The 19591-nt window shown below is 54.4% G+C and overlaps 1 protein-coding gene across 3 annotated transcripts in view; it reads left to right on the plus strand.

The window, feature by feature from the left end:
- Positions 1–19591, plus strand: part of KCNAB2 (potassium voltage-gated channel subfamily A regulatory beta subunit 2) — a 96507-nt gene that overhangs the window by 29078 nt on the left and 47838 nt on the right. For 2 of the 3 annotated variants that reach the window (XM_040263276.1, XM_040263277.1), the window contains exons 2-3: positions 7874–8002; positions 9271–9312. In XM_040263276.1, the coding sequence (XP_040119210.1) occupies positions 7926–8002; positions 9271–9312 (119 nt within the window). In that variant the 5' untranslated portion in view covers positions 7874–7925. The remainder of the gene's footprint in view (positions 1–7873; positions 8003–9270; positions 9313–19591) is intronic. The other variant, XM_040263278.1, reaches the window with a different exon arrangement.

Consider the following 19591-nt stretch of genomic DNA (forward strand, 5'->3'; position numbering starts at 1 on the left):
ACCCTGAGGCCTGAGCTTCTGGGGAGATCACCCAATGCCCGTCACACCCAGGCACCATGAACTTCTCCCTGGTCCCCCAGTGAGTACTCACAGAGCATCTACCTGAGCACAGGAAGTGACGCCCCCTACCCTGTTGGAGCCAACATCCCTGTGGTCTCAGGGGAAATGTTGCTGTTGTTCAGTCACTCAGTCGTGTTGGACTCTGCAGCCCCATGGACTGCAGCATACCAGGCTCCTCTGTCCTTCACCATCTCCCAGAGTTTGCTCAGATTCATGTCCATTGAGTCAGTGATGCCATCCAACCATCTTATCCTCTGTCACTCTCTTCTCTTCCTGCCCTCAATCTTTCCCAGCATCAGGGTCTTTTCCAGTGAGTCAGGTCTTCATATCAGGTGGTCAGAGTATTGGAGCTTCAGCTTCAGCATCAGTCCTTCCAATGAATATTCGGGTTGATTTCCTTTAGGATTGACTGGTTTGATCTCCTTGCTGTCCAAGGGTTTCTCAAGAGTCTTCTCCAGCACCACAACTTGAAAGCATCAATTCTTTGGCACTCAGACGTCTTGAGCCTTGGGATCACAGCCTCGTCATGGTGAAGGGACTTGCATAACTCAATGAAGCTATGAGTCTTGCCGTGCCACCCAAGACAGACAGGTCTTAGTGAGGAATTCCAACAAACGTGGTCCACTGGAGGAGGGAATGGCAAACCACTCCAGTATTCTTGCCGCAGGAACCCTAAGAATAGTATGGAAAGGCACGGAAAATGAGGACTGAGAAAGGGCAAGGAAGAGTCCATCACTGGTGTCTTCATGGTGAACCACCAAGATGGCCTCAAGGGGCCCCACCTTCTGGTCCTCACACCCTCTGTCATATTTGGGTTGGGCTTTATGACCCATAGACCCATCTCCTGAGTTTCAGTCAGGTAAGACACAGCAGCTGCTCTCTCTCCATCTTGCCCTGGGGGAAGCCAACTGCTTTTGCGTGAGAGATCCAGGGAGTACAGGACTCATCCTGTGCACAGCTTCATCCAGAAGATGTTTAAGAAGAGGAGCCTTCAAGGGAATTCCCCGGCAGTCCAATGGTTAGGACTCTGACCTCTCACTGCCGAGGGCCAGGGTCCAGTCCCAGACCAGGGAATTAAGATCCCGTAGGCTGCATGGTGAGGCAAGAAAATAGAAGAGGAGCCTTCAGATGAGACTGTGGCCCCAGCTGACATCCTGCCTGCAGCCTCAGGAGAAACCCTGAGCCAGAACCACCCAGTCAAGTCAGTCCCGGACTCCTGTGTGAGAAACATTTGTTGGAAGTCCTGGACTTCCAAAGCTGTGTGAGAAACGTTTGTTGAAAGCCACTAATCCTTGTCATGTGGCAATAGATAACTGATACCGTGTTATCATTCTTAAGACCTCAGTGAACTAGGGCCCAGCCTTCTGGACCCTCTGAGCTTCCAGGGTAGTCCAGAATGAGGGTGCAGCCCCAGATGGCCCCGCACCATGACACAGAGTCACAGCTGCACATGGTCTCTTCGGTAAGCAATGAGACTTTTTCTGGAAAAGTGAAAAAGATGAGAAGACTTCTGAGAACAAAGGAGAGAGGCAGCAAAGGAGTTGTAGTGAGTCTGAGGACCCTGAAAAGTGATTTTTCTGGAAGGCAGGACCGCTGCCCGGGAGCAGGCTGCCTCTAGGATGGACACTCCTGTGGAAGAACCACCTCACCTGCCATTGGCTCAGAGCGCAAATGTTCAGGAAGGAGCTATGATCACAGACTTTCCCAGCCCTGGGCAGCACTTTCCCTCAGCCAGGCTGGGCACAGGCAGATCCCAGCCTCCGGGGCCCTCACTGCTCATCCCACCTGGTAACGCATCAACTCCTCCCCGACTCCTGTTACCATCCCATCTCACAGATGGAGAAACTGACACTTTGGAAGGTCAAGAGATTTGCCCAAGGCCAGACACCAATAACGGAGAAGGCAATGGCACCCCACTCCAGTACTCTTGCCTGGAAAATCCCATGGACAGAAGAGCCTGGTAGGCTGCAGTCCATGGGGTCACGAAGAGTTGGACACAACTGAGTGACTTCACTTTCACTTTTCACTTTCATGCATTGGAGAAGGAAATGGTAACCCACTCCAGTGTTCTTGCCTGGAGAATCCCAGGGACAGAGGAGCCTGATGGGCTGCCGTCTATGGGGTCGCACAGAGTTGGACACAACTGAAGTGACTTAGCAGCAGCAGCAGATACTAATAAAGGGCAGTTACAGCTCAAACCGAGGGGCAGATTTGAACCCCAAGTGGGCCTCGACTCCCTCCTCAACACCTGGAATGGTCTCCCAGAGTCATTCAGAGTGGAGCCGGGTTACCCACCCAGCCCTAAAAGAAGGTGGAAGCGTGAATAGGCTCCTGCAGGATTCTTTCTTAATACTAATTTTTATTTATTTACTTATTTGACTGCACCGGGTCTTAGATACAGCATGTGGAATCTAGTTCCCTGACCAGGGATGGAACCCAGACCACCTGCCTTGGGAACACAGTCTTACCCACTAAACCACCACTAAATCCCTCCAGCAAGATTTCGATTTAGAAACAGTTACCCTCTCCAGAAGGGCTTCCCGGGTGGCGCTAGTGATAAAGAACACACCTGTCAATGCAGGAGACATAAGAGATGTGGGCTCAGTCCCCAGGTCGGGAAGATCCCCTAGAGGAGGGCATCCCAACCCACTCCAGTATTCTTGCCTGGAGAATCCCATGGACAGGGGAGCCTGGCAGGCTACCATCCATGGGATCACAAAGAGTCAGACACGACTGAAGTGACTTAGCATGCATGCACCCTCTCCAAAGCTCAAAGGGCTAACTTCACATCAAGAAATCTCACTTAAATGAAGGTTCCCATCACCCAAGTTTTGGGCTCCAGAGTCTACAGTAGAGAGACAGCCTGACCTCCTTTTCCAGTAACTGGAAGTAGCTCCCGGTCACCCACTGGAGTTATAATTTAGTGTAACAAGAATGACCCTGAATACAAAAGCACAGCAGAACATGCTGCCAGCAGTGCTAAAGTTAAAAGTCCACTCCTTCTGGATAACAGTCCTCGTGGCAGGTCAGTGCTTTCCTGGTTCTGCCAGCTCCACATCACAGCTGGTGATGCCCAGCTAAGGTCAGGTGGCTCTTGCATGGGAGCCTGGCCTCTTTGGACCAGAGGTGGTGGGAATTGTCTTGGGCAGGTTCGTCCATGACAATTGCAGAGGCTCCAGTACAAGTCTCCTGTGGCTGAGGCTAGAGATGACACCTCGTCATTCTGCTCATTCTCCACTGAGCGTTTATGTGTGTGTGTGCGCCCATGCGTGCATGTTTGGGGGAAGTGGCAGAGTCACTCAGCAGAAGACCTGTTTATGGGAGGAGAGAGGCTTGGAGACCGATGACTCAGTCTCCTAGACCCTCATTCCCTCCTATGCAAATCAGATGCCAGCTCATCAACAGAACATCTGAGAAACCAGAGCAGGTGGTCCGCCAAGCAGACTCAATCAGAAAGCATCTCTTGACTCACTGGCTTGGTCTGAACATTACGGTTTCTTGGCTTCACTGTGAATTCTTTTTCTTCACTCTCATAGATGCACTGAATTCTTCCCTCTCGTGCAAGTAGCTCTTATCAAGTCTGAGAAGTCAGATTCCATCTTCAATGCTGACGGTGAAGGATCAGAGAAAGTGGGAGAGAGAGGGAGCCACTTCCAGCTCTGAATTGGACACCCTCAGGGACATCAGCCCCCAGAATAATATAGTCATTTATTCTGAGCTGTAACAGAGAAATTGAGAGTCTTATAGGCCAGCCACCCATTTTGCAGATGAGAAAACTGAGGCTTGAAGAGAGAGCTCGTGTGTCCTAGTTGAGGGTGCCTCATCGTGGTCTGCCGTGACCCTGAACTTTTTGCCCAGTTCATCTAGTTTATCCTGGGGCTTTCCCTCTGTGGGTGTCAATGCACGTATTTTTGTTTAAAATCATGTCATGGGTCCACTTGCCCAGAAGACTGTCAGCCCAAGTCTCAGGGCCCATCCCGTCACTCTGGGGCCCTCAGTCAAGTCCCTGCAAGAGTCTGACGGTCAGGGCCTGGCTGGGGTTGCAGCTTTGATGACAGCCTGAGACCTGTAGGAGTCCGTGTTTGTGTTTCCTTCCCATTTAAACTCGGCCTCCAGCCCTCTCACATCTGCGCTTGGAGCCTTAACGGGCTGCATAGCGGCCTCTCTCAGAAAACTGAAGTGGGGAAAACACTTCCAGTGAGAGGTTGCAGGGGAACTGGATCCTCACGCAGCCTCAGAGAGGCCTCCTTGTGGTTACCGGGTAATTATGAAGGAAGGAGCGCACCGCGCCGGGTGGAAGCCGTCTTAACCAAGTGACAGAGCCTGGCTTGCCCGTCATGGGCAAACACACGTGTGCGTCCTGTTTAGATGTGCCAGAAGGACACACCTCGCCAAAAAGGTTTAGCCAGATCTAATCATCAGGCTGCAGTCACAAATGCAAACCATGGGGCCATCTGCAGGACTCACGGCCTGAGCTTTGCAAAAACCTCAATACCATGAAAAGCAAAAATGAAAACAGCGATGGGGGTGGGAGTGGGAGTGGTGCTGGATCAGGAGGGAAATAACCGAGGCCATTTGTGAACCTTGAGTGGATTCTGGAATTTTTTAAGCTATAGAATATATTTTGGAATCACTGGGAAATTTTTAATCTCCATTTTATTTATTTCTTCTTTGATCTTTATTCTTTCCTTCTGCTGCCTTCAGATTTTGTTTGTTCTTTTTCTAATTCTTTTATTAGGTGGTAAATTAGGTTGTTTATATGAGATTTTTCTTCTTTTTTGAAGCATGAGGAACATTTTAATATGGGCTAGATATCAGATTGTTGTTGTTGCTGAGTCATGTCCTACTCTTTGCAACCCCATGGATTGCAGCCCACCAAGCTCCACCATCCATGGGATTTTTCCAGCCAAGAATACTGAAGTGGGTTGTCCTTTCCTTCTCCAGGGGATCTTCCCAACCCAAGGATTGAACCCATGTCTCCTGCATTGACAGACAGATTCTTTTTCACTGAGCCACCTCTATGGGGTGGTATTGAGTTAACTGCCTTAGCCATGATCCTGGTATTGAGTTATATAAGACAGAATTCTTATTCTCAGAAGATGCTTGCTGCAGTGCTGAGGGGTGACGTGCATGAGATCACAACTATCAAATGGTTCAGGAAAAAAGTGTGTGTGAGAAGAGGGGAGAAGATGTGAGGAAGGGGGAGGGGAGACAGTGTGTGCACACTGGGCAGATGTGGACCATGGGTAAGTAGGATGAAGGGCAATAGGTGTTTGCTGCTGTTCTGAGCTTTTACAATTTTTCTGATGTTTGCAAGTTTTCAAAATAATAAGTTGTAGAGAAGACTGTCCACACTTGGAGTCTCCTGACCCTCTAGGTTCCCTGTCGTCCCTCAGCTCAGCCTGCAAAGGGTAAGAGCTGGGACTGACTCAGCATCTCTCCTCTTGGGCTCAGAGCATGTCTTCTCTTTGCTCTGTGAGAAAGTATGAACAGGCCTTGTGAGCGCTCCATGCTGTGTCTCCAGGTGTAAACCAGGTAGTTTGTTCAAGGTCACACGTAGATCCAGTCGGTGTGCAGGAGACGGGAGGGACCCAGCCTTCAGACTAGCAGCCTGGACCCCGAGCCACACCCGCTCAGCTGCCCCTCCCATCCCTCTTGAGCCTGGTGTGTTGTCACACAGCTTCTGAATAATCCCGGGGAGTGGGGGGCATGCCTGCTTGCCTGCCTCAGAGGTGCGGGAGCCCAGCGCAGCCTGGGAGTCACAGCATCCCCACTAGGACGTCATGTCCTTGGGGATTGGCTGCCTGGCAGATGCAGTGGCTCCTGATTGGATGGTGGCAGCTGCAGAGCAAGGACGTGGGTCTGGGCACGTTGGCTGTGCCCCTGAACTGTGTCCTGAATGCTAAGCAGGGGGCTTGGGGAACCTCACCAATCCTTTTCCCCCTCTGGGGCGGCCAAGGTGCTGACCTCCCCAGGAGGAATGAGACAAGCACAGATCGTGGCTTGTGGTTCTTTTCCTCATAAGTGGGCATCAGAGCATGGCCAGGCCCCGGCTGTGAGCCGAGAAGCTCACTTCTGATCCTGAAGGAGCTGACCTTCCAGAGTCCGGGCTAGGGGTAAGGAGTAGAGCGCCTCCCTAAGTGACCACTGCCACCTATAGCTGCCGTGATCACCCCTACTGGACAGAGCGGGCATTGCAACCCCAGAGAAGACTGCCCTATCACTTGCCCCTCAGGCCCAGTCCCTAGCCCTCCCCCTACCCAAGGTGTGCCAGGCACAGGTGTGAACCCAGCAGACAAAACTCCCTGCATCCATGGAGCTGACATATTGGGGTCATAAATGAGACAGCAAGTGAAATATAAGATGTGCTAGAAGGTGACAGGTGCCAAGGAAGGGTTAAGATAGTGTCCAGAGAAGGGGCTTCGCAGGTGGCTCAGTGGTAAAGAATCTGCCTGCCAATGCAGGAGACTCCACAGATGCAGGTTCAATCCCTGGGTTGGGAAGGAAATGGCAACCCATTCCAGTATTCTTGCCTGGAAAATTCCATGGACAGAGGAGCCTGGTGGGCTACAGTCCATGGGGTTGCAAAGAGTTGGGACAATACTGAGCAACTGAGCATGCATGCACACACATCCAGAGATGACTCCATGACAATGTGACGTCTGTATCAGGAGGTGAAGGTCAGGGTCCCTCAGGTGGGTCTGGGGTCAGAGAGCTTGGGCAGAAGGGAGACCAGGTGTGGACACCCTGAGGTTGGAGTGTCTGTGGGGCTCACAGGACCCTATGGAGCTCATATTCTCTGTGGCAGTGAGCAAAGAGGCAGGAGGTGGGGTGGGATGTCAGAGAGGTCATGGCTCAGGCGGAGGCCACTGTTGAGACCGAGGCTTTCACTCTGGATAGAAGGGGAAACCACTGGAAGGACTGAGCAGAGTGGCATGATCACTCCCCTCCCCCCTCAGTGGGCTGGGGTCAGGGAAAGTGCATGCATGACATGCAAGCTAAGTCGCTTCAGTCATGTCTGACTCTTTGCAACCCCATGGACTGTAACCTGCCAGACTCCTCTGTCCATGGGATTTCCCAGGCAAGAATACTGGAGTGGGTAGTCATTTCCTCCTCCAGGGGATTTTCCCTACCCAGGGATCGAACTCCAATCTCTTGCATCTCTTGCATTGGCAGGCAAATTCTTTACCACTAGTGCCACCTGGGAAGCCCCAGGGAAACTGAATTATCCAAAAGGATCCTGGGTGACCGCAGTGTTACTTCCTGGCCTGAGGAAGACAGCCCAGACCCCAAGTCCACAGATTGGCTGTGGTCCTCCCATCTCTACAGAGTTTGGGCAATGGAGAAGTGCTCCCAGAACCTCAGTAAAGCAGTCAGGGAGGGGTGGGGTGGGAGCATGGAGGGATGGAGTGGAGTCTTCACCAGCACTGAACCGGACCTCAGGCTCATCTGAGCCCCCTTGGGTTTTTCTGTCTGATGCGTACATGCGTGCTCAGATGCTCAGTCGTGTCTGACCCTTTGTGACCCCATAGACTGTAGCCCGCCAGGCTCCTCAGTGCATGGAAATCTCCAGGCACGAATACTGAAGGGGTAGCCATTCTCTTCTCCAGGGGATCTTCCCAGCCCAGGGATCGAACTTGTGTCTCCTGCATTGGCAGATGGATTCTTTACTGCTGAGCCAACAGGGAAGCCCTGTCTATCTGACGAAGGACATACAGATGCCCAACGAACCAGGCTTCAGGATCACAGAGCATCTTGACTGTACCTGACTGGTCTTTTTTAACCAGCTCCCCTCTCTCTGCTCTCCCTTCAGAACCTCGCCTCCGTGAAGAAGGGAGTGCGTCAGGACAAGTGAGGCCGGCTCCATGTATCCGGAATCAACCACAGGCTCCCCAGCTCGGCTCTCCCTGCGGCAGACGGGCTCCCCCGGCATGATCTACAGGTGACCCCCCTGCACCATCCCCCAAGCCCCTCCCAGGATCAGTCCTGCTTCTGAGGAGGGGTCCCCAAGCCAGCCACCTCCCCATGACCCAGAGGGAAGGGACTAAGTGAGCACACAGGGCTGTAAGTTGCATGCAAGCCAACCATTTCTCTGTGTACCCCATGGACTATAGCCCACCAGGCTCCTCTGTCCATGGAATTTTCCAGGTAAAAAATACTGGAGTAGGTTGCCATTCCTTCTCCAGGGGACCTTACAGGTTTGATCCCTGGGTCTCCTGCATTGTAAGCAGATTCTTTACCATCTGAGCCACCAAGGAAGTCTTTAAGACCAAAATGGGAAAGAAAAAAATGAGAGGTTTGACCAGGTGGGATAGAGCCGGGATTAGACTCCTGCCTTGTCTCTGACTCTTCTGAAATATTCCGTGGAAGGTAACAGAGGCCCTTCCTGGATTCTGTTTCTCTTTTACATGTTATGACTCCTGTGGTCCCACCAGCTTCCCCGACACCCTGAATGAGGCTCAGAGCCTTATAGCCAGTGTGGAGCCTGTGGACAGTGGGGGCGTCCAGGTGCTCACTGGGCCCATGAGAACTTCTCCTGGAAAGCCCATTTCCAGATCCAGTTCTGGGTCTTTCCATTTGGAAAATAGCCCAGGCTGAACCACAGGGAGGCTGTGGGGAAGGTGTGGGGTGGAGCAGCTGGCTCTGTGGTCAGAGCACAGGCCCTGATGGCATTGCTGTCACGGAAGACTGGGGTGCGAGTGGAACCCTGGGGCTCATCAGTCCTTCAGCCGCTGGATCTTCAGGTCACTGTCAGGGCCTGAGCTAGAGTGAGTGTCTGCAAAAACCATGGGGAACAGGGGCATCCCTCCTTCATCGAGATCCTCAAAAGAACCCCATAGTCTCGTGCAGACTTGCCAGCAGGTGGGTGTGGGCATTTCCTGGTTTGAGTGTTTTCAATCGTTGTTATGATTCGTGAAAACGCAGCGACTCCTCCAGAGGTTAACCTCTAGGCTTCACTTCCCCGCCGGGCGTGAGAACCAGACCAGGCAGAGACCCCCGTGTCCAAATAAACGGGCCTCTGCTTCCCTGTGCCACTGGGTGGCGCTGCGGCCGAGCGCTCGATACCCAAGCAGAGGGGAGCGGGGCCGGGGTTGCGGGGCGTCGGTGATGCTTCCCGGGCTGGCACCTCCCTGTGCGTGGCTGATGACAACTGTGGCTTCTCTCTCTTCTCTCCCTGTCTCCTTCTCTCCCCTCCATTGCTGTCCGCAGTACTCGGTATGGGAGCCCCAAAAGACAGCTCCAGTTTTACAGGTAACGAGCTTCTCCGTTTTCCCTAAAACCGGCAGCAAGCACGGGAGCGGGTGGGAGGACCCCGCCATCCGGGCCGGGGGCGCTGGTGATTTCTCCGCATGTGAAAATCCTCTCCATGAGATTCAAGCTCTGGGCCTCTCTCGGTGTTGCGACGGCATCATGATGAAACCGTGCAGTCGGGCTCGTCGTGTGGGTTCATCTGGAACTTGCTTTGATTTGAGCTGGGCACTCGCCAGACCTCTCTTAAAACGTTGCTCCTCCGGCGGCAGATTGCGTCCTTTCCTGTGATCCCAGCTTTGTGCTCTTGGGTGGTCAAAGTGAAAGACATGCCCCCAGCCCCTCATTCTCCCCTTGTCCTTGGATCTGAGCTGATTTGCAGCCTACAGAGCTCCCTGGGGTGTGTGGCTCCGACGGGACCTGGGTCAGGGTGGGGATGGATGTGCTGGCTTCTTTCTGATTAGTTCCCTGTTGGAAATCAGCACACCCATGTCCCCAGAGGGAGAGGCTGTCAGCAGATGGGACAGGCTTGCAGTCCAGCCTGAGGCACATCCCATCAGCAGAATCCTCCAGGACGGGTCCCTTCCTCCCTCTGTGCAGCCTCTTCCTGACCTCTAGTATAGGGCATGCACCACGAACACACATGCTCTTGAAAATCTCTAGCTCTGGGAATTTACTTCAACATTTTCCTCCACGGCGAACACTTCAGGCTTATGGAACTCACAGGGTAGCGCCGCCAGCCTTGGGACTGGACACTCAGCGGGCAGGGCCCTGTCTGTGGTGCGTCATGGCCTCCAGGGCTGAGAGGTCTCTGTCCAGAGCCAGCTCCCTGGCGTGTGCACCCCAGCGGTGACAGAGCCGTGGCGTCTTATTGCTGATGCGCCAGGGGCCTTGCTCAGGCAGTGGGTGTGGGGGTTGGCGCCAGATTTCCCTGTGATTCTTCCTTCATGCAGTCTTCTTGGTCCTGTGTCTGAACATGACTGTGGGTCTGGATTCTCAAGCTCATTTTCCCACTGCTTTGGTGCCTCCCATGAGGTCTTCCCCCTTACAGAGAGCTCTGAAGAGAGGTCCAAATCTGATTCTCCTGGAGGTTTGGCTAGATAAGGTCTTGCTCGAAATAGTTAGGGCTGAACTTATTAGGTTTGCAAATGCTCTTACTGGATACAAGTGTTTATCATCATATACACATGTCTGTGTATGTGTGTTGTATGTATGTGTGTATTTGTATGTGTGTACATTTGTTGTGTGTGGGGGTATGTGGGTATGCGTGTGTGTATGTGTGTATATTGTGTGTGTATGTGTCTGTATTTGTATGTGTGTACATGTGTTGTGTGGGGGGGTATGTGGGTATGTGTGTGTATGTGTGTATATTGTGTATGTGTATGTGTGTGTATTTGTATGTGTGTACATGTGTTGTGTGTGTGGGTGTGTGGGTATGTGTGTATATTGTGTGTGGGTGTGTATTTGTATGTGTGTACATGTGTTGTGTGTGGGGATATGTGGGTGTGTATGTGTGTGTATTGTGTGTGTGTGCATGTATGTATGATGTAATATGCCAGAATGAATGTGTGCCATCTGTCCAGAAGGATTCAACCAGTGAAACCAGACATGCACTTGAGCTGCATCCTCAGGTGCTGTTCTGAGGCCTGCCTCAATTCCGGAAGGAAAGGAGTAAGGTGAGATGAGAGCAGGCCAGGCCGGCAGCTGAAAGGGCCATAGGAAGTTCCCAGTAAGTCAAGTGGAAATAAAAGGGTGCCCCATGCCCCTTGCTAACCCCAGAAGCCCCAAATCCACCCTTCTGTCCACCCTCTGGGGACCCCTCTGGGTGAGCATCCGATCCCTGTGAGGCCTTCTTGCCCCAAAGAGGACCTCTGTGGGGGAATTGAATCCCCCGATCTGAAGACACCCCCCACCCCACTCCCTGCTCAGCCTCTCTGCTCCACATTCAACGCCACAGGCTCTGGCCATCCTGCCCTTTGAGACTCCAGTGCAGTCACTTCACACAGACACTCAGGCATCTCTTGCGGGGCCTCTGGTGATGACCTTAATGGGGTGGGATCATTCAGCATACTGGGTGCCACTCTCAGTGGGGTATCCTTATCACCCAGCTCTGACATGGCTGGTGGATGGTTGCTTAAGTCAGCCAGAAGGGTGGCACCCCTCCTTCAACAGGGCAAAATGTCCCAAGGCCCTGCCCTCCAGCAATTTACATACAAGTAAAAGAGGGAAGACCGTGTACCTGTCAGCTCGTACACAGGAGGCTGCATAACAAACAACCCCAAGACTCAGGGGCTTATGTGTCTGTGGGTTGACTGAAGTCAGTTCATCTAGGCTGGGCTCAGCTGGATTGGTCTCTGGGCTTCAGGCTGAAGGCACGTTTCACCCTCTCTCCATCCTGCCTAACCAGGGGCCATCCCAGGTCTCTTCTCGTGGCAGAAGTGCTGGAGGAAAAATGTGTCTGAAGGCCAATGGTTTGAACAGGCACAGTCACTTCTGCTCATTCTTTGGGTCAAAGCAAGCTCATGACCAAGCCCAATGTCAAGGGGAAAGTATATTCCCCCCAGCCCAGGGGAGAATCACATCACATGATACAGAGAAGGGGAAAATGGTGGGCCACAGTGGGGCAATCCTGTTGTTCCTGTTGTTCCATTGCTAAGTCGTGTTCGACTCTTTGAGACCCCATGGACTGCAGCATACCAGGCTTTTCTGTCCTCCACTGTCTCTCAGAGTTTGCTCAAATTCATGTCCATTGACTCAGTGATGCTGTCTAACCATCTCATCCTCTGTGCTGTGCTGTGCTTAGTTGCTCAGTCATGTCCGACTCTTTGGGACCCCATGGGCTGTACCCACCAGGCTCCTCTGTCCGTGGGGATTCTCCAGGCAAGAATACTGCAGTGGGTTGCCATGCCCTCCTCCAGAGGATCTTCCCAACTCAGGGATTGAACCCAGGTCTCCCGCATTACAGGTGGATTATTTACCATCTGAGCCACCAGGGGAGCCCAAGAATACTGGAGTGGGTAGCCCATCCATTCATTCTCCAGGGGATCTTCCTGATCCAGGAATCGAACCGAGGTCTTCTGCACTGCAGGCAGTTCTTTACCAGCTAAGCTACCAGGGATGCCCTCTCATCCTCTGCTGCCCTTTTTATGGCATCGTGGCACTGCAAGGAGATCAAACCAGTCAATCCTAAAGAAAATCAGCCCTGAATATTCATTAGAAGGACTGATGCTGACTACAATCTACCCCAAACCTAAATCACTCTAATAGCATCTAGGAGGTAAACGGGTCTTGAGAGAGTCCAGAGAGCTGTTGGAGTGAGTGGTCAGCTGGCTGAGAATCAGGGAAGGCATCATAGAGCCTGTGAGCTGGACCTTATTCAGGCTAGACAGAATTCAACACAGACACCAGGAGGAGCATTCCAGTAGAGGGGACAGTCTGAGCTCAGCTCAGAGAGGTGCCCAGAGAATAGGAAGTGGCAGTCGCATCATCTGGGCCTTCAGGTACAGGACAGGAAAGAGAGTGACCAGAGGCCAGGCTAGGGAGGCAGATGGGGATCTCAGGATGGAGGGCCAAGAATGCCAAGCAGAGGAGCCTGACTGCCTTTGGTGGGCACTGAGGAGACATCGATGGTGTTAGAGCAGGACAGGGGGCAGGGCTCTGCTGCAGGAAGGAAGCCTAGGAGCAGGGAATGAGATGGGGGGAATGGGAAGGCTAGATGTGGGAGCCAGGAGAGGTGAAGGAGGCCTGAACCACTGGGGCCATGGGAGGACGGAGTAGAGGTTAAGAGGAGCCAGGTCCACAGGGCTTGGTGTCCAAGGGGCAGGCATGGAGAAGGACAATGTGATGTGAGGGAAATGGTGCCCAGAGGAAGGAGATGGGGCCTCATTCCAAGCAGGTCAGGCTCATGATCAGCACCCAGTAGCGAGGCCACAATGGCCACTTCCAGCCTGGGGATGACATGTGACACAGAGGCCATGAAACTGACCGTGGGCTTCGGCCTTTAAGAACCATCCCAGGGGCTTCCCTGGTAGTCCAGTGGTTAAGACTCTGTACTTCCACTGCAGGGAGTATGGGTTCAGTCCCTGGTCAGGGAACTAAGATCCCATAAGCTGCATGGTACAACCAAACAAACAAAAATCTAAAGAAAAGAGAGAAGGTCCATCGCAAAGGCCTTTCCAGGTCGTCCCCCACTACCAGTCACCTCCACTTCCATGCTGTCCCCCAGCCTCACGTTTCTTTCCACTCCAGATCTGGGGCTGTGATCCCCCCACTCCTTGGAGCCACCCTGGTTAGGAGTGTCATAAGGCAATCAGCTCGGCCTCTGTCCAGAATCCCGTGCCACTGGCATGATCCCTCAGCTGGAAGATAGTGTCACACTGAGTCTCTGGGGGGCAGGGGTCCCAGGATGACATGAAGGGCCCCTGTGGCCATGAGCCCAGAACAGGGACTCAGCATAGATCACCCCCAGGCTCAGCCGCAAAGCGTCTCTTCCAAACCCCAGCTCAGGACAGTGAGGAAGGGTCTCCGTGTGGTGTCTTCACAGCGAACTGCAGAAACCTTCTGTCCATATATAGGTCCTGGCAGCATAGGACATACAATCTGGGGTGTGTCCCAGCAGAGGGAGGCAGGGCATCCATCTGTGCTTGCTGAAGGCGTGTCTCGCCAGGCCCCCACCCATTCTCTGTGGGTGGTGGTCTTATGCTGTGGGCCCGTGGGCTCCCCAGCTTGCAGACATTTAAGAACGTGGTGGGAAGAAAGCCAACCAGCCTGGATCCCTTCCTCAAAGACCAGAAAGCCCAGCCTGTGCCTCCTCCCAGGGTCCAGTCTCTCCAGGCAGGGGGGCATGCGCCCAAGGGAACAACAGCAGGACCCCAGCCAGTCCCCCCTCCCAGCCAGGACGCAGGAGGCTGCCTTGCCAGGCTGCACTACGGAACTGCACTTCCCGGGCTTTTAGGGGAAGAAGCACGCTCGTGAATAATTCAGCCTCTCTCACTGAGATGCAGACGCCCTAATAGGACTAATGGACTCACCGCCTCCAAACCCAACCCTTGTGGGACCTCTCATTCACCGACTGCTTCTGACGTCCTGCAGTGACACTCCCTAATGAAAGAGCTGCCGCACGAGCTCCATAGACGCCTGGTGAGCCCTAGTAAATCAGACTGTATCCCTTTTAACCAGCAGACGCCAGCGAGGCAGGTGAGTGGTCCCTTCAGCTCAGGAGGCAAGTGGCAGCCGCCTCCTTGGTGGGGGGGAGATGCTGCTGGGGGACAAGCACCCTGGGAGTGGACAGCATTTGGGGATGCCTTTTTGGCTGATCTGAAATGAGACCCTCTATATATTTTCAAAGTGGGAAACCTCAAAAAGAAAGTTAGTCCTAGGTAACCACAGGAAGAAGGAGGGTGGGCGTTCTGCTGCTTGAGCTTGCTTGCCTCCTGGCCCTGCCTCTCTGCCCATCCGGGGGACCTGAGCTCCAGCTGATACCCCATCGGGTTCCCCATTAAGACCCAGCATTTTCGAGTTTCCCCAAGAATAACAGCAGCAAAAGGCTGGGTGCTGTCTGAAAGGTCTGTTTGGAAGCACAAGCCTGAGAGAGCTGAGGGCTGCTTCTCTGGGCCTTGGCTTACTGATGGTTCTCGAGCAAAACTGGTTTTGTTTTTCCCCTGACGCGATGCCCTGCATTTTCAAGCCGTGCCCCGGAATGATGCCCCTGCCTCCATGCGTGCCCGCTTTGGGAATTCTGGCCGGTTTCTCTGGTGTCCAGACACATGTTGCCATTTCAAAGAGACTTTCCGGGTTCCTTCTGGATCCCACATCTCAGGCTTTAGTGGCTCCCAGTAAACTGATCTCAGTTCAGGAATCCCAGGTGGAAGGCTGCTCAGCAAAGTTGCAATTCCCATGGCTTAATGAGGTTAATGTCTTCTTTCCATTTTTCTATGTCACGCAGTCCGTTCACGAGAATTCCCCAGGTCCCTGTCCACAGGAATAGATTTGCAAAAGGCAGGCCCCAGTGCAGGGGGGACCCTGTAGAGTCTGTAATTAGCAATGGTTGTTGTTGTTGCTGCTGCTGCTGCTGCTGCTAAGTCCCTTCAGTCGTGTCCGACTCTGTGAGACCCCATAGACACCAGCCCACTAGGCTCCTCTGTCTCTGGGATTCTCCAGGCAAGAATACTGGAGTGGGTTGCCATTTCCTTCTCCAATGCATGAAAGTGAAAAGCGAAAGTGAAGTCGCTCAGTCGTGCCCTTCTCTTAGCAACCCCATGGACTGCAGCCTACCAGGCTCCTCCGTCCATGGGATTTTCCAGGCAAGAGTACTGGAGTGGGGTGCCATTGCCTTCTCCGGCAGTGGTTGTTAAGGAAAGCTAATTCTTCCTGAGGTGAGTAGGCAGGGTGGCAAAGAGGAGGAGCGAGAGGTTGGGGTCACTGAGCAGTCAGGCAGCCGAAGAAGGAGCTCCAGTAAGGGGAGTCTTCCCGGGGCCCCTCATCCAAGCACCCAGCCCTGCTCACCTGTGGAGGAGCCAGCTTATTTCCCTGTCCTCTCCCGCTGGGCAGCACTGTTACTGCTGAGTCCCTCTGTGTCTTGCCTCCCTCAGGGACCTTAGGGTGAGGAAAGTGTCCCAGCTTCATCCTCACTGTGCTCTGCCCCCGGGGCACCCCCAGGGCACAGGCCCTCTTGTGAGCACTGCGGCCTTGCCCTCCACCTCAGGCCAGGGGCCACCATGCCCACCCACAGCCCGCATCTCCTCCCACGAGTCCCCTGACTCGAGCCTGCCCTGTGCCGTGGGGACCCTTTCACCCAATGGCAGGCTCTGGGCTCCCTCTGTGTGGCTGGCGGCCCTGCCCCACCCACGGGCCCCTCCCAAGGCCACTATAACACAAGATAGGAGAGATGACAGACAGGGGAGAGCCCAGTCCCCACAGAGATAGTTGTTGTTCAGTCTGTAAGTCATATCTGACTCTTTGCAACCCCATGAACTGCAGCACACCAGGTTTCCCTGTCCTTCACTATCTCCCGGACATGCTTCCCAGGTGGCGCTAGTGGTAAAGAACCCCACTGCTAATACAGGAGACCTGAGAGACGTGGATTCAATCCCTGGGTCAGGAAGATTCCCTGGAGGAGAGCATGGCAACTCACTCCAGTACTCTTGCCTGGAGAAGCTCATGGACAGAGGAGCCTGGTGGGCTACAGTCCATGGGGTCGCAAAGAGTCAGCCATGACTGAGAGCGATCTAGCATGCGCGAGAACCCTGCACAGGGGCTCCCTCCAGTTCCTGGCGGCACCCACTACGTTTGTCTCATTAGGAATGTGTGGCTCTGCAAGACCAGGGGCAATGGGTAGAGCTTACATTTCATCCTGCACGGCCCCTAGAATCACTCAAGCCCGTGGTCAGGCTCCTGCCTGCTGGGCCATCTCCCCTCCACCCTGTCTTGTGTATTTTTGTGCCCACGCCACTTATCATGACTGGTGCCATGTGCCACGTCTCATGGTTGTCAGCCACCTCTCACACACACAACTATCCCACCACAAGGCCAGCCCCTGTCCAGTTGTCCAGGATGGTTCCGTTTCACCCACAGCAGCCCGCACAATAGGCCTCTGCCCGTCCCATTTCACAGATGTGGAGGCTGAGTCTCAGAGTGGTCCAGGTACCTGCCTGGGTCACACCAAGCAGGTGACACACAGGGCTGCCCCTGCCCATAACTGGGCCACTCAGCCACACAGTTACTGCAACCCTGGGGCTGTGGCTAGATTTCTGGAGCCAGACCAGGATGGCTCATTGCGGGTAATGTCTTGAAAGCTAATGGCTATTGATCTCAGCCTGGCTGGGCTGGGCTGGGAACGTGTGTGTCTGAGTTTAATCCTGTTTTCGGGAGGTGCCCCTGCAACTGCTCTCCACCCAGCTGGTCTCTCTGAACACAGACCCCCAGGGAAGCCAGGAGTGGTCTGCTTTTGCCCCATGCAGGCCATGAGCCACAGGCTACACAGCTGCCTCTGAAGCAGCTGCTTGACGGGTTGTGGGCAGTGTGCACATGGAGGGGAGGAGGGAGTTGGTGCTGCCCACTCTGAGGGCTTCCAAGGTGCCATTTCCTGGGCCACCCCCCTACACCCCGAGCCTGGGGCCCCTCTGTTGCCAGCAATGTGATTCTCCGGAAAAGTGGGGATTTTTGTGTTGTGGTGTGCCTGCCTGCAGAAGCACCCATCAGAGACCTTAGTCTAAACCATGTGGGAATCCAGAGGTTCCGGGCTTTGCAGTCCCCTCCCCGTGGGTCTGAACCATGGTAATGCAAGTCCTGGCCAGGAGAAGGCAGCCTATAGAGAGCTTGGCCTGATCAGGGGTCAGCCCAGCCCCTCCCTGTCAGCACGGCCAGGGAAATGCCCAGTTATTGCTCCAGGTGCTGAGCGCACATGCACAGCAGTAAAAGTGGACAGAAGAGTCCCTTTCTTCTTGGACCTGATTCTCAGGAGGATCAGCTCAACAAACAAGGTGATAGAGATACCTGTGGTCTGGCCGGTGATGACACCTGCCATGGAGAAAGGCATGTGAAGTGTCAGGCAGGGGTGGGGAGCTCACACGAGGAAGGACCAGTACAGGTGGCTCCAGCACCATCTCCACCTTCAGGGACTGTGCAGCCACCTCAGCCCCCAGGACAGCCCCCAGCCCTTCCCAGGATAACGGAGCTTGTTCTCCCTTGGGGCACAGGTGGGGACAGAGCTGGTCCCTCCACCTCCTGGGCTGGCCCAGCTGACCCAGCTGAAAAGATGAATCTCACCTGACTCAGTGACGGTGACAATACTGGGGCCACCATGCAGGCATCCAGGCCAGGGTGGAGGTCCATAGTCAGGTGGGGGGGGGGGGAGAAGGGAGTCCCTGGACTGTAGCACAGACCCTGCCCCCTGCGACCGTGTCCGTGTTGCCCAGGCAAAGCCCCTGTAGGATGTTAAGGCACAGCCATGGTGCAGCCCTCCAACTGACCCGTTCACGTGTGTGTGTGCATTGACACAGGGCAGCATTCTGTGCACACACGTGTTCCCTTCGCCTAGTCTTTCTTGACTGCCTCCTGGGGCTCACTGCCTATCAGTTCATGCAGAGACACCTCACTCCTGAACGCTGCACAGATTTCCATTCTATGGATGGACCATCAGGTACATAGCCAGTTTCCCTATTGATGGACACTTACGTTTTTAGTTTCTGAGTATAATCATCCCTTCAGGTGATGATTGAGCAATGGGTTTTAACATTTAAGCTTTGCAATTTCCCAACCTTTTCCCTCCCCCTGCCCCCGCCTCACTGCCTCCTTAAATGCATCCGCTCAGTGTTTTCTGTTGCAAAAACTGAACTGTGATATAATTCATTTGCGCATGGAGCCCAAAGAACTGCGCTGGTGCAATGGCGCTTTCTACAAGCAGAGAATGCCGATGTAGATAGCACTGCCTTCACCAGTCTGTGAACGAGTAGGGCCTTCCCCGAGGGTGCGACACTCCGGGCAAAATCACACGAGAGTTTGCTTCAGCGACAGGTGTGCTTACGCTGCTTCCGGGTCGGCCCTGTAGCTGGTTTTACCCAGGGAACAACTCCTGGGGGCGCTGTGAATTCCTCCGCTCTGGGGGCCGGGCTCTCTGCATGCTCCTGCCCTGTTCTCACCCGGAGCGCTCTTTTGACATTGCCCACCTAGAACGCAGCTTCGCCTGGGCTTGTCTCGTGGATGCAGGGGACGGAGGGGGTGGCTCAGCCAGAGTTCCCTGCCAGCGCAGTTTTGAGGACCAAGAACCTCATGTCAGGAGATGCTCATATGCTGGGGCCAGGCCCTGTCCCCCGGCGCCAGGACCCCTGGGTGGCCGCTCTAGCTGGATGATGTGGCTCTGCCGCCGCTCCTGCCCCCGGGGCCAGCGTCCAGCCCGCGAAACCCGGGGCAGGGGGAGGCTCGCTAACCCATCACCACTGGGCGTTTCCCATCTGGACAGCGGCGGCTCTCGGGCCGGGTGGGACCATGTTGTCCATGACGTACAGCGAGAGCCTGAGGAGCGTGAGCAGCAGGTGTCACTCAGACTGGGCCCTGCACCCCGTCCGCCAGACCGACACGCTGGAGCTGCAGCGGCTGCGGGAGGTGCGGGCGGCCGCCCAGGCCAGGAACATGGAGAGCTTCCTGCGCATGCACGGCCTCTCCCTGGATGGCTGCACCGCCCGGCGCACTGGCATGAAGTACCGGTAAGGGGCGGGGCAGGGCGCTGGGCTGAGGCAGGAGGTCCCCCGGCCGAGGCGAGGGCTGCGACGAGAGGGGTGCAGCC

Source organism: Oryx dammah, unplaced genomic scaffold (assembly GCF_014754425.2).
Source record: "Oryx dammah isolate SB20612 unplaced genomic scaffold, SCBI_Odam_1.1 HiC_scaffold_21, whole genome shotgun sequence".
In the NCBI taxonomy this organism is placed as follows: domain Eukaryota; kingdom Metazoa; phylum Chordata; class Mammalia; order Artiodactyla; family Bovidae; genus Oryx; species Oryx dammah.